At 40.0% G+C, this 14,878-nt stretch overlaps 1 protein-coding gene across 2 annotated transcripts in view; it reads left to right on the top strand.

Moving 5' to 3' along the window:
• The first annotated feature begins 283 nt into the window (after positions 1 to 283).
• Positions 284 to 14,878, top strand: part of piezo1 (piezo-type mechanosensitive ion channel component 1) — an 83,524-nt gene continuing 68,929 nt past the window's right edge. For both annotated transcript variants that reach the window (XM_007889318.2, XM_007889319.2), the window contains exon 1: positions 284 to 450. In XM_007889318.2, coding sequence (XP_007887509.2) covers positions 387 to 450 — 64 coding nt within the window. In that variant the 5' untranslated portion in view covers positions 284 to 386. The remainder of the gene's footprint in view (positions 451 to 14,878) is intronic.

A 14,878-nucleotide genomic window follows, 5' to 3' on the forward strand; every position in this document is an offset into this window, starting at 1 on the left:
TTCGGCAGCTCAGCACTTGGCCCGACTGCTGTGTGTGTGTGTCTGTGTGTGTCTGTGTGTGTGTGTGTGTGTCTGTGCCTGTGTGTGTGTCTGTGTGATTCTGTCTGTGTGTGTCTGTCTGTGTCTGTGTGTATCTGTCTGTGTGTATCTATCTGTCTGTGTCTGTGTGTATCTGTCTGTGTGTATCTGTCTGTGTGTGTGTGTGTCTGTGTGTGTGTGTGTCTGTGTGTGTATCTGTCTGTGTGTATCTGTCTGTCTGTGTGTGTGTCTCTGTCTGTCTGTCTGTCTGTGTGTCTGTCTGTGTGTGTGTGTGTGTGTGTTGAAGTTCTGGAGGTGCCTCAGCTCCTGCCTCAAAGACCGTTCAACCCTCCTGTTGGGACCTTGGGATGGAAGTGCAAGTGCTCTGTGCCTTCTTCTACCATCTCCTGCTGCCCCTCTCCCTGGTGGGAGGTGAGTATTGCCAACCTGTGTGTGTTGTTTTTGATACTAATAATGTACAATGCATCAATATTTTATGTGTGCAAAGCTAACTTTTTTTTTGCTGCGCTGTACTTTTCATGAAATGCTCCTTCCAGGAAACATACGAAGTATATATATATATGTATATATATAATTGTCATCCAATTTGATTTCTGTCACTCAAGGTTCCCATAAACGTTTCGCATTATGTTTCTCTCTCTCTCCCTCTCTCAGAACGTGTTCCTAAATGACAGTTTCTTGCTTGGCAATACTTTCAGATGATACTGGAAACTGTTTTGCTGAAGGTGGTGACATTTTGAAGGATTACCTTGCCCGACTCGCCATTCTTGATGTGTGAGCCTGGGTATTGCCTGTGTATTAGACTGTGGAGAGTCCAGTACTGTTCTCTCATAAAATTGACAACATATGCACTGGACAAGAGAGTCCTTCCTGACTGACTGACTGACTGACTGACTTCCAGGTTAGCATCTCTGGCTGTCCTGTCTGAGAGCAGTTAACTTAGGGCACATCAAACCACTGAGTCGGGGCTGTTTTGACTGATTTTATTGTTGTACCCCCACTCCAGGCCATCGGGAGAGCAAGAAGCAGTGCAAGGTAGTTTTAAAAAATGCAGTGTAGTCAAACCTGTCCTTTAAACAACTTTTACTGGGGACTGGACTGAAGTGGCCTTTATATAAGGGTGGCCTCTGAATAAGGGTTCGATGGTGTGCGAACCGGGCCATTCCAGGATAACAGTCAGCAGGAAGTGGTTGCTTGAACAGGTTTGACTGTATATGCATATTAAAAAAAGTTAAGGACAACATCCGGTTACCTGTCAAATGTTCAGCACTTTCCAGTTGCAAACTTGTACCGACACATAATTTTAGTTCGGGCTGCATGATAACTCGCCATGGGAAGATTATCAGTGATAGTGCATTTCATTTGGAAAAAAAAGCTAGTTTTGCTTTAAAACACAGTTTTGCCTTTTTCTTTCCTGTTTCTTCATTCTCTGCTGAAACCAATGATTCATACAGAAATGTTAATCATCTGACATGTGCAGCCTTCCAATACCTCACTAGCCTGAACTAGCCATAAATCAGACTATGACTGTACAAAGTTAACAACTTTTGTGGGTAAAATTTTGCCTCATCTAAATAAAGGATGAGAGTGGTAGTGTTGGGGATAAAGCACTACCAGGTTAGATGTGCTATTAGCCAAATAACAGAGAGAAATGCCATTTTCTGTTTTCTAGTCATGGTCTCAGTTACGGTCTCAGTTGTCCTTCCTTGTAACTCATTGTAGCTGTTGATTAATTAGCTTCATGTCATGTTGACCAGAGGTGCGGTACCCAGCTAACCAGAACAGCAACAACTTGCACTTATATAGTGCCCTCCATGCAGGGCAGCGTCTCAGAGCGCTTAACAATGGCGAAGCCTGACTCTGTGCCGGGGGGTGGGTGGGGGGGAAGGTGGCCATAAGCATGGTCGAAGGGGAAGGTTTTCAGGTGGGACTTGAAAAGGGGAGAGAGGGGTCAAGGCGGAGGGATTGAGTGAGAATGTTCCAGAGTTTCGGGGTATAGTGGCTGAAAGCGTGACCATCAGTGGTGGGACAGAAGGTGTGAGGGACACGCAGGAGGCCGATGCCAGTCGAGCGGAGGTGCCAGATGGTGGATTGGGGGATGAGGAGGTCGGAGAGGTAGGGAGGTGCCAGAGAGTGAAGGCATTTTAAACACGACTGTGAGAACCTTGAAGTCGATCCGTTCAGAACCGGTGTAGATCTTCAGCATCATTTCCAGGGATTGAACATAACTGACTTGGCAACATAGCCCAGGATCCACTCATTTTATTTATTGCCTTCTCATGTAGTTTGTACATAGTAAATCAAAACTCCAGGTCTCTGCCTACTTCCCCACTCCCCGCAAGTTCTATCTCAACCATGAAGTTTGTGCGTCTCATATATTGGCTACATTATAGCACACCACTCATTTGTCAAATATTCTTTTAATAGTTTTCCTGAACCAGTTCTTATGAATAATTAAAAAGTGCAAGATGGGCTTGTTAAAATATCCAGTGATTCTGCTGTTGGGCCTTTTAATTAAGGGGTGTTTCAAGTATAGGTTTACATGGAAGGGCAGACAGCAGGACGTTTTGGTAGAATTACTCTCGAGAGTGTTTATGGGTTCCTCCCTTGGAACAATATGAGCCTGTGCTCCTCAAGCCTCTTGAGTTTTTCTAGTACTGCCTAAATGGTGCTAATTAATTTGTTAGGACTCATTTAACCAGCAGCTGTAGGGTATTTTTTAAAAAAAAACCCCACTGAGCGAGACTTTCTCTGTGTTTTAACTGTGGCAGTACAATTGTGGACCAGGGTAGCAAATTGTAGCACCGGTAGTTTCAAAAAGGACAGTATTTGTCAACATTTTTGAACCTGCAAATTATATACAAAGTATTATGCAATTCTAACTGCAGGGTTGGTAAGTGATATGGGTGGCATTTTTTACTTTTGTGTATAATCCTTTAATTAGTTTTCTAAATAGCTCATCAAGACAGACGTGTTTGGTCAGAAATTTGTTTTGATGCCTTGTTAATCTTGTAAAGCGCAACCTGATTAATCTTATTTATGTGCTCGCTTGGTCATTGTTCTGATGTATGGCATATAGCAGTGTATTATCATTAATCATCTATCAATCAAAGAAGCACAGCTCAATATTTTTACAGCTAAAGATTCCAACTTTACTTAATGTAAACTTGGCTGGTTTTGTATGAGATATTCAGGTGACCTGCCTTTCAGAGACAACTTATCCCTAAGAAGATCTAATTCCTCCCCATCTCCCACCGCACGTTTGTAAATATGAAATTTGGAAGTTTATTTACTCAATACACCTGGGATCTTTCTTTACTCCACAATAGACATAGCATAATGCATTACCCTCAAATACCATTTATATGGTTTGTGAACATCATCTGTACTTAGTTGTGTTACGTCATTAAACACACAATTGTTCATGTTGTTTCCTTGATGGATGCATTACTCCTTATTAAAGTTACAAGGTATTTTTTCCTATGGTTGTGCAACTCTTGATTTCTTCCCCCTGGCTATAATATGCCTGTATCACAATGTAATCATATAGTGAGGTGCAAAGCAATTGGACCCCAACATCTTTCAAATTACTTCCTGGTGCTGAGAAAAACAAGGAAGTCAGCACAGTTTCATGCAGCTCCCCATTTATATGGTTACAAATGTTTCTCCTCACTTCCTTCACAGAAAGCAGCTGAGTTGCTCTACACAACAGCTTATCACTGACAGACGATCCTTTGTCTTGCAAACATGCTTGAATCTATCTACTGTAGTGCTCAATAGTCTGAAAAAAGCTTTCTTTTTATTAACGGAAATAGGTTTATAAATGTGTGTGTTTAAGTGGACAGGCACGTTTCCAAATGCTTTTATGGGCACAGAAAGTTTAAGGCCTTTCTGAAACTGATTTCTTACTTTCAAAAATGTTTTATTCTATTATAACTGTAGTAATGTTGCTGTTATTCAATGCACACATTTTCTGTTCTACATATATGGAGGTTTGTCAGCTGATTTATAAAGTCTGACAATTATTTGCATGTTCATACAGTTCACAGTAAGCTGATAGAGATCATTTGTGGAGACATTTCGCAAGCTAGTCCACTGAAATGCCATCAAACCAACTTTTACCTCATGCAATGAGGTACTTCCCCAGCATTGCAATGTCAAACTGATGAGCTCAAAGTCCCAAAGTGGTACTTGAACCCACACTCTTCTGGCTCAGAGGTGGGAGTGTAATCAACTGAGCCAGGTTGACACCTAATGTCTGGAAGAAATGTACTGCCAGCATTCACACAGTGCTGTATTGCGATGAGTACTTTGTTATAGATTTTCCAGCTCTAGTTTCAGGAATCTAAAACTATTCAGTTGAAGACAAAGGGATTGTTGTGTTCTATGGATTGAATCCCCCAATTAAAATTGGTCCTTCACTTCATGACACTTTATTGAGTATTATTGTGTGCAAATGGGCTGCTGTGTTCACCTGCAAATACAGTCTGGTCTTTACAACAACAAGATGACATTTGTATAGCGCCTTTCACGTTGGGAGGACGTCCCAAAGCGCTGGACAGTATACAGATTTCAGACCCGAGCTGGGGTTGGGGGGGAAGAGAGGGGAGGGGAAGGGGGTGGCCAATAGCATGGTCGAAGAGGAGGGTCTGATCTTGGGGCGGGACCTGAAGGAGGCCAAGGAGGGAGCGAGACGGAGTGACTGGGGGATGGAATTCCAGAGGTTGGGGGCAGAGTGGCTGAAGGCTCTCCCGCCAGTTTATTGCCATTCATATTGCAAGTGTGATTCCAAGTGTGAATCTATGAGAACAGAAAATGGTTCTGTTTCTCATGGTGAAAGGCTTGAGGTTTCTAATCCTTGAGAGTGAAAACGATACAGCAGAGTCAAAGCTCTGTATTGCACTGAATAGGTCTCTTTACTGTTCTGTGTGGACTAAAGGTTTTTGAGGTATTGTTTGCAAGACATTGTTATAGAAATGAAAACTTGACAGGTGATGTACCAAAGGTCATTTCCCAAGTCTTGGTTGTGAAAACCTGGATATGTTTGACATAGGCCATTCTGCCCATTTCTTTTGTGTTGGTGGCACGCTAATCTATTTCCAGTAATGCCTGTTCCAGGTAATTATCTGGCTACTTTTGACCCAGTTGAATTGACCATTTGGAGGCACATTATATTGGACACCTGTTCACACCATGCTCGTAGTTGGTCTTACTCTTCTTCCCCCATCCCCTTCCATTGTGCTACTGAGGTTGAGAATTATTCTCAGATTCAGTGTGTAAGTGCAGACATCTGTCATGTCATTGTGGTAGTCTTTGTAGAATTTCATTGCAGTTGGAGTAAACTGATCAAAGCATATCCAACGTTGGATTAAGCCTTACATTTGATTGTTAAAGCACAATGATAACTTTGTTGCTATTCTAATAGTTTGAGCGTTTGTTGAAGGAGTTTTCTGTGACTCTGTTCCCTCACACGAGAAAATTGTTGAAAGCGAGTAAACCAGTACATGTGATTTAAGGGAGAGTTAATAACCATAATCGTTACATTTGATAGTGTTTTATCACGTCATCGAAACATCTCAAAGCATTTCCCAGGAGATACTGTAAAATGGATTGACTTTGTATTTTGTGGGCAAAATGAGTACAAACCAAAGTGAAAAGGATTTGTTAAGTACTCTTTTCTTGCCCATTAAACATTCGAAATTGAGAAAGGGGTTGAGCAAGTATGGAGGCGGAGTTTCACAGGTAATTGAATAACTATAGTGGGTTCAAAGTCATTAGTTTTAATTGGAGGTTAGTTGACTACCGTGTATTTTGGAGCTCTGGTGGAAATCAATGGAGACTGCAAGAGAGGTGTGTGGTACTCTATAGTGCTACGACATATATGCAAGATGTTGCCTATTGAACATGTACTCAGGACGCATTCCCTTCATAGCCACACAAAACATATTGACCTAGCCATTGATGTCCTCATTCGATCCCTTGTGGGAACGCACCAGATAAATATTCCCTGATCCTCATAGACAATCAGGCAAAACATCCAGAACATAATCTGTCTCTTCTGTACTGTCCTGACCTTCAACTCTGCACAAACAATATCCTCCACAAGCAGCAAAGAAACTATTGTATTCCATTGAGTTGAATAAGTGACTATGTCTACACTTATTATCCCTATATCTTTCCGTTCTCAAGCATATAAGACTCTTTTGAGTAAATTAATTAATGCTGCATCAATTTCTTTGTATGAAGTTTGTTTTGTGATGGAATGAAACTAGAGCAATAAGGTGCAAATGTTTTTGAAAGCTTGTGCCTTTGTTAAAAAAATATTGTTTGACCACTGTAATAGAACTATCTTCTTTTCAAAGTTCAAAGCTTCACCAAAATAAATTGCTGAATTGTAGTTTTGCAATCTTTTAGATCTAATTTTACAATACAATTAGATTATAGACTCAATTGTAATGTCGGGATTGTATTCTCTATCTCAGCACAAATGTCTTCCGTTAGCCCATCAGTTATTGTTTCCCTTCGGGATTTTCTGAGTCAGCTATTCTTATGCGCAGATTAACCCTTGTATCTACTGCAATCGAGATATGGTGAATAAATATGAGTGTTTGTGCTTATATTTTAGTCAATACTACCTAGTTTAAGTGGATATAAAATTATTTGCTATAAATTGCGAAGTTGGTTTGAAAACTCCATTCGCTTCTTCTCAATGTAAACCTTTTGGTTTGCTGAAGGCAGTCCAGGCAGTGTTTCAACTTTTTCATTGTATGTTTTGATAATTTTGTTATTTACTTTTTGTTAATTCAGAAGTGGATATTCAACCAGCGGGAATTGATTTTTCATGGTTTTTGGCACTCTTGTTTTAAACAGTGTGACTTTTTTATACAAACATGAAGTTTTTTGAGGTTTATTGAGTTTCAAGTTCTACATTCTTTACGGAAACCTCATTACTAGAAATCATGCACGTTGTCATTCTAGCCTTTTTCTCAAACACACACCCCTGTGATGTCTGATGGGGGCTGGGGGAAAAAAGCTTGAGAACTTGGCAACTTTATTTTATTTTTCTTCTCTTCTGCTGAAGGACTTGGGGCCGCCAGGATTTCTCAAACCCCTGGCCCAATGAACAATGAGCGCTAGCAGTCCATTTGACTTTACAAGGTATTGGAACTGAGCTCTCACTCCATGTTCATGCAGACATATTTTCCCTGGAAAAAAGGAGGGGTGTCAACAACAAGAACCAAATGACGTTTATATAGCGCCTTTCACGTCGGGAGGAGGTCCCAACGCGCTGAACAGTCAGCTGTCAGGGCTCGAGCATGGAGGAGGGGTGGTGTGGGGGTGAGGGAAGGCAGAGAGGTGGGAGGGAGACCAAAGGCACGGTCGAAGAGAAGGGTTTTGAGACCGGCCTTGAAGGATGCAAGGGAGGAAGCGAGGCGAAGGGACCGTGGGATGGAGTTCTAGAGTATGGGGCAGAGAGGCTGAAAGCACGGCCACTGATGGTAGGGTTGGTCGGGCAGGTTACGACCAGTTACGATCAAAAGTGTGAATCCTGGCTAACTTTATTCTTCACCTTCCCAGTGCAGAAGCACTGACTCTAACACACTCTTATCACCATTTCAACTTGGATTAGCTAACTCACTACAGAACCAGCTAACTTGAGGCAATTATTGGTCTGTACAGCTCAGTACCACATGGCTCCGTAGTATACCAAGTGGCACATTTAACTGCCAATCAATCAGGAACTGCCAATTTTTATCACATTAACTTTATAACCGATAGCGTATTACAAATCATTTAGAGATATAATTTACAAATATATATATACGCCTTAGTTCCCCTTCCTTTACAGAAAGGATGTTTCAAAGCACTGCACTGGGTGACAGACTGGGAGCTCAAGCTAATGAGGGAAAGCGCTATACAAATGTAATCTTGTTGTTGTTGAATCTGAAATACGAAATAGTGGTGCAGAGAGTTTTTTTTCCAATCTTGTCAATTTTCTTCCTTCCTCACCTCAGTATTTTGTCTGCTCTTCCAAATCCATTGCAATACTGCTCTGTGCTGAACATGATCCATTCCATTTGAAGNTTTTTTTATTGAGGGCAAGGAATGGTAAAAATTCAATTGAGTTGTCTTACATGCAGCCTTTATATACTGTACATCAGTTCTCACAATTCTATGCATTTGGGAAATCTTTTCATTCTGAGCTCTGAACGTTTGTGAAGGAGCATCAGCCGTCACTAATTCTTCCTGTGCTTAAGCGAAGTGACTGTTCAAAATCAGTAATATCATAGAATCATAGAATTATACAGCACAGAAGGAGGCCATTCGGTCCATTGTGTCTGTGCCAGCTCTTTGAAAATCCAAATCAATTCCACTCCCCCGCTCTCTCCCCATAGCCCTGCAAACTTGTCCTCCCCAAACAAGTTTATTATTATTATAAATTATTTGTAAATTATTAAATTTATTATTTATAAATTATTATCTATGTCAGCCTTCCATCTGTTTCCTGTAGCGGGTGTACCAGCTGGGGTTTCTGTTTTATGTTAAAAAGCTGCACCTCCCGCTATTTGTTACACAGTTTGACATCACAGGAAGTTGTGGCTTATCAGAATGTGGAAAAGCCTGGTTGGGAGGATAATAAACTATCTGTTCGATGTATGTGTCGTAGACGAAAAGGTGAAACCAAAAGAAAATAACATATTTTTGGAAGATAATCTCTTGCTGTGCAAAAATAAATGTTGTATGTTTCTGTTCGTGGCTTTGAGCTGAAGTAGTGCAATTGAAAACAATTTCAGTGAAATGCATCTGGGGTAGTTTAGCTCCATACTGTCCTGAATGTGTTTGAATTTCATTCATAGTTTTGGAAAAATAATTTTTAGATTCACTTTAACTTTTTTTTTACAAGAAGTCAGGAATGAGGTCAAGACGTCTGAATAAATCTGGGTTGGAAAGAAGCACTTTATAAATAGCAATGAGCACCTGCACAGTGAATGTCTCATAGTGTGCAGATAGAGCTGTACCATAAAATGTACTGTATAAATTTTTCTGCTTTGCATAAGGTTCCCTTTCTCAGTTATATGGAGTCTTTTACCACTGTAGAAATTCTTGTGGTTTTCTTGCGTGTAGACTTGCCCATCACTTTGTAAACTTTTCACCAAATCCAGATTATTTTCAGGTCTGTCCACACTGCCAGATGGAGGGAATGTACTGGAGTGCTGCCCCGGTATGAACAGCCTTAGTGCCCCAGTAACCTACATGCTTTAGCACATTTTTTTGTTGACCATCATCTAATTCAACTCCAAAGGGTGTATTTTTAAATAATTTTCAATTACAAAGACAATCGCTACATTGCCTGCTTTTCTTTCCTCTTACATTTTTGAAGGCTTTCCAGAACTTTGAGTTTATTTTCCTAGGGATTCTTATGATTATATTTATTTTCCTTTAATCTTCTTGTTCCTTTCCCGTCTCCTGAAGGCGGTGGGATGTACTCTGATCATTTATCCAAACGGATATTCTTCATGTGGCCTCTGGATAGAGAGTGTAGGCAGAGTATGTAAACTTCACTACTTTAGCTGAGATTGCCACATTTGAATAGATTCTTTAATCAAGAGTTACTGGATAATGATCAGAAATACAAAATCTAATTGTTGACTTTATTTCTTGCCTTTTCCCAAGCCCTGGCCTAGGACTGACCTAGGCCAATGGTAATTTTCTGTTGATGGTTGATGTCAGCTGATTCCTGTGTGACAAGAAATCATGCGGAGGCAGTGGCATCAGAAGATTTGTGGTTGAAACTTCAGTGCTCTGTAGCTTGGAAAGGGAAAAAATGTACCCAACGATTGCAGTCTGGGGCCCCTTTCTTGCGTTTGTCTTGTCGTATGCGTACGGGTTTCAAAAATAAAGTTGTTAAGCTGAAATAAATTGGCCTAATTAAGTACCTAGAGAGGCTGTGTGTAAACACTATCACTGTGGCAGGAAACATTGATTATGAAAAATGCATCACTTAGATTATACACCAGAGAGCATGGCACTCCACTGCTATTAGTAATTTTCCATGAAAACAGGAAACAGTTTTGTACAGTAGGTGAGACTATAGAATCGTGGAGTCCTGTAGCTCAGTGGTTAGAGCACTCGCTTTGCAAGTGAGAGACCCGAGTTCAATTCCAGGCAGGTCAGGGCGAAACCTTGGGCAAGTTTCCTTACTCCACACAGAGCCTAATAATAATCCCTCCAAAACCAAAAACAATAATAAATTGGTCATTTTCATTCTACGACTGTTTGTGGGACATTGCTATGCGCAATTGGCTGCCGCGTTCGCCCACAAATATACAGTCAATTCACTTTACACTGTGTTCTGTGAAGCGCTTTGGGATGTCCTCCTGACATGAAAAGCGCTATATCAAATGCAAGGATTATTATTATTATTATTATTAATCTTTGCCCCCACTCACCTCAATCCCCCAATAGTTTGGATCAAATACTTTAGGGACGGTTGTTTAAATCTAATTAGATTATGATATCCTCTCTGGTTCTAATCTTCAAAGTCAATTTAATGTAGATTTAATTGTAAAATCAATGTGTAGACTGGAATAAACCTTTTTTAAAAAACAGCCTCGGGTATGCATAGTCAAATATAGTCAAATATGCAAATCTGACGAAAATTTTGATCCGATCAGTTTTGTTTCATTTTACATCCGTGTGTTCATTACCATTGTACACAAGTCCAGCATGACATAATTTTATCTGATCTTCTCTGATGTTGCATATCATTCAGTCTCAGTGAAATTAAAATATTACGAAGCAACAATGCTTCCTTTCATTTTCAAGATCTTTGCCATTGTCATTTGAGAGCAAAAATGTTTCTCTCAATAATAACTACTAATCCTTACAGTGGATATAGCACCTTATGTTGTTGATCCATTTCAAAGGCCCCCACAGAATATACTGTAAGGTGAATTGACTGTATATTTTGTGGACAAAACATGGCAGCCAATTGATGATGCTAATCAAGAAAATAATGCCAGGTTTGTTGCTAAGATGATCTCACACAAAGACTTGCTTTTTTTTTTAAAGTTACCACGTCGTCATGAGAACTAGCAAATCAAACATAAATTTTACACATTTTGTTTGAGAATTCATAACCGCATAATAAGCACCAATGCTACATTAAAAGATTCATCTTGGGGTGGTGCTTTCCTACTGTTCCATTAGAAACTGTCGGTGATGAAATCAGTTACTATAGCAGCGATGTTTAATTCCTCTTTTTAGAAAGACATTAATTTCATCATAAACTGTTTCGCAATAATTTGGGTTTGGGGAGAGAGGAAGATGACTAAAACCAGGGAATATAAAATACCACTACTGTACTAAGTGTACAAGATATAAAAATCTAAGCCTCCTCTTTATGCAAAGTTAAAACAAGGTAAGCTCAGAATGTTTCTGGGCAAGTTTTACGTAATTAAGGCAAGTTTTCATATTTCTTAGTCAGGAGTTGCACAGTGTTTTTCATAAGAAGTAATTGAGGTTTAGTCTGTGCCCTGAAATGTAAGTATTCATAATACGGGGAGGGCATTATCACTTGGTCCAGATCCAAGCGCCCTTATCTCTCCCCTTCTACCTTTATTTCCACTCTTATTTCCATTATTTCCCACAAAATCTTTCGCTATCCATTATGCCCTCTCTAACTATCCTCCCCACTCTTGACAACTCCCTTCTATCTCAGGCTCCAGCTGAGCCTTTGTCAAGTGCTTTGAGAGGTTCCTTTTATGTGAAAGGCACTATCAGAATATGTATAGCTGGTGTGGTCTGAGTTTCAAATGGCAAGTTACTTGGAGTCCTGTAGCTTATTAGTTAGAGCACTCGGCTTGCAAACAAGATGGCCTGGGTACGATTCCCGGTAGGGCGAAACACTGGGCAAGTTTCCTTACTCCATGCACCTCTGTTTACCTAGCAGTAAGTAGTAACCCGGTTGTTAGTCGATTGGTGGATTGCTTTTCTGAGGTAATACTTCTTTCGACATAAAAACAAAAATAATTTGGTTACTCAATCCACGACTGTTTGTGGGACACTGCTGTGTGCAATTGGCTGCCACGTTTTGCCCACAAAATATACAATGAATCCACTTTATAATATATTCTGTGAAGGGTTTTGAGATGTCTCGAAGACATGATAAGGCGCTACATCAAAAGCAAGGATTATATTATTTACTTCAATTATGAGAAAGATGATCAAGTTGCTTCAGCGTATCACTTCCTTATTAAGAAATGTTTCAATGCAACAACCACAAAACCAAGGAATATGTTCATAAAAGGAACTGTGTTTAGATCAGTAACTTGGAAAAGTCGACTTGCTCCAACAAAAACTTTTGAGTGAAAGATTTTGAGAAATGTATTATTAGTTGAGACTTGTCATAAAAAGTATAGTTTTGGGAATGCTATGTCATGTGTTTGGTTCAAGAGTCACGGATGGATGAATCACTTGAGTGCTGTTATGGTAACATTTTATTAATGTACTGATTCGCTGTATTTGGAACATCAGGGTGGTGAACCACAGATCCTTCACTCCCTCTGTATTGGCGAGGTCTCCGTTGCTAGTAGCCTACTTTTTTCGCCTGCAGTTGATTTCCATCGAAGTAATATAATAGAACTTACTTTTGATAAAGTGCCCTGTCACATTATTTACTTAATATTTACTTTAAAGTGTGAAGCAGCTTCTGGGATATACAACCATTGATTTGCACCTGCATTGTTCCATGTCTCGAACCACAACTGATTGACTAATGAGTCGACTTTCAACGTATTTAAGTGAGGAAAGAATATGGGCCAAGATAGCTCAAAGTAGTTTCTTTCAGATTTTTTTAGCATCCACTTGAACAGATAAATGGGTCCTCAATTTAATAGTATACTTAATGGATTGGGCCTCCATCAAACCCATGACCTTCTGACCCAGTGGTAAGAATAATACCAATTAAGCCATACAGATTTTTTTTTCTCTCTTGCAGGTCTTAAAGTGCAGCCTTTTCAACACTTGCTTAGTACCTTGCCCTTCTGGTTTGTTAGCCCATGCTTTGCGAGCAGTGAAAATAACCTCCACAAATATGCAATGGTGAATATTTTTGCAAAACATTAAAGCTGTTTTGCAAGGATAGTTACTATCTCAAGCTAAAAGGATTAATGGTGATTCAGGCATCCAGGCACCATTTCAAGAAACTCAAAATCTCCTTTGTTACCTCTCTGTTTAAAGAATTTCACACTCGTAAAAGTGGTTCAGCTCTGGATGTTTTGTTTTGTTCACATTGCACATCTGAGCCAATTTGCACGTAGCAATGAAGTGAAAGATCAGATTTATTTGGGGTATTGTTGGCCAGGATACTAGGAGAAAATCCCTTCTCAAATAGTACGGTGGGATCTCTAAGATCCACCTGAACAGCAGAGGGGACCTTGATTTAATGTCTCAGCCGAAGGATGGTACCTCAAACAATGCAGCACACCCCCAGGATAGCTTTGGAGTGTCAGCCTAGACTATATGAGTTTAAAGCCTTGATGTGGGGCTTGAACCCACAACCACAACCTTCAGATGCAAAAATGCTATCAACTGGCCAACTTCACACTTTCAATTTCCAATTCATGTTTACTTCATAAGTATCTGTACTCAGAGAGCTAGAAGTGGCAGAATTCATAGAATTTATCTATTACTTTGCTAAGAAGTGAAGTCCTTAGTCAGGGAACGTATTGTGAGAAAGCACCATGTTTAATGTTAGTACTGTAAAACTGATGGGATTCAGCCGAGACAGATCATACACAGGCCAGAGGTTTAAAAATGTAGGATGGTGAGTAAATGGTTTCCTCTGTATTACCTGTGGATCAGAAAGTCAAGTCGTTGTTCATAGTCTAGACTTAGTTTTATGATTCCAGCAAGCACTCAGGGATTTTCCATATATGATGGGCCTTGAAAGTGTAGGATAGGGTTTTCAATACTGGTAAAATATGGTAGCAGGTTAGCAATGTGTCATTCTCAACTAGTAATTCTTGTTTGTACTTTCTTTGCCCTCTGTTTTCCTACCTCATTACTCGCCCTCCATTGAGGCTCCTTTATCAGCCCATTGGAAGTAAGATTTATGGGGCAGGTGGATATTCTCCTTTCTCTGTGGAAATAACTCCCATCAGTTTTACAGTAATAATATTAAACATGGTGCTCTCTTACAATACATTATCTAAGTGCTTCACCCATTAGCAAAGTGATGGATAAATTCAGTGAATTCTGCCACTTCTATCTCGCTGAGCACAGATGCTTAGGAATCCTTTCAGCATTTCTGTCAGGAATGCAGATTGGAAAATTTCCACAACTCTGTGGGGGTCTTAAATTTTGAGACTTTCCCGAATGGCTGGCTCAGTTTCCCCAGAGCGGGTCAGTGTCTTTACCGAACGAGACATAATGGTAGCTTAAAAAAAAAACCACAACAGCTCGGAATTCACATTTCTGGAGATCAACCTTTACTGTTGCGACCGCACAGAGGTTCACGGAGCTTATGCCTACTGCATTCGTAGCGTAGCGTTCTTGACGTGCTTTCAATTCGTGCGGACGAAAAGTTAATACCAACATCCTTTGTTAGATAAATGTTAATTTACAGCCAAGCTTGATTGTCAATAACACAGAATTCTACAACCTTAATTGAGACGTTTGGTTTGGAGACAGTTTAACCACATTGTTTTTGAGATCACTTAAGCCGAGTTCAGATAACCCTCTTGCTTTGAATGTTTCTGTGGAATTTTAAGAGGAAAATGCGAAAAGTTAGAAAACGATCAGAAATCCTTTGAAGTGGATTTCTATCAAAAAGGGT

The sequence above is a fragment of the Callorhinchus milii genome, unplaced genomic scaffold (genome assembly GCF_018977255.1).
Source record: "Callorhinchus milii isolate IMCB2004 unplaced genomic scaffold, IMCB_Cmil_1.0 Scaffold14, whole genome shotgun sequence".
NCBI classification, from domain to species: domain Eukaryota; kingdom Metazoa; phylum Chordata; class Chondrichthyes; order Chimaeriformes; family Callorhinchidae; genus Callorhinchus; species Callorhinchus milii.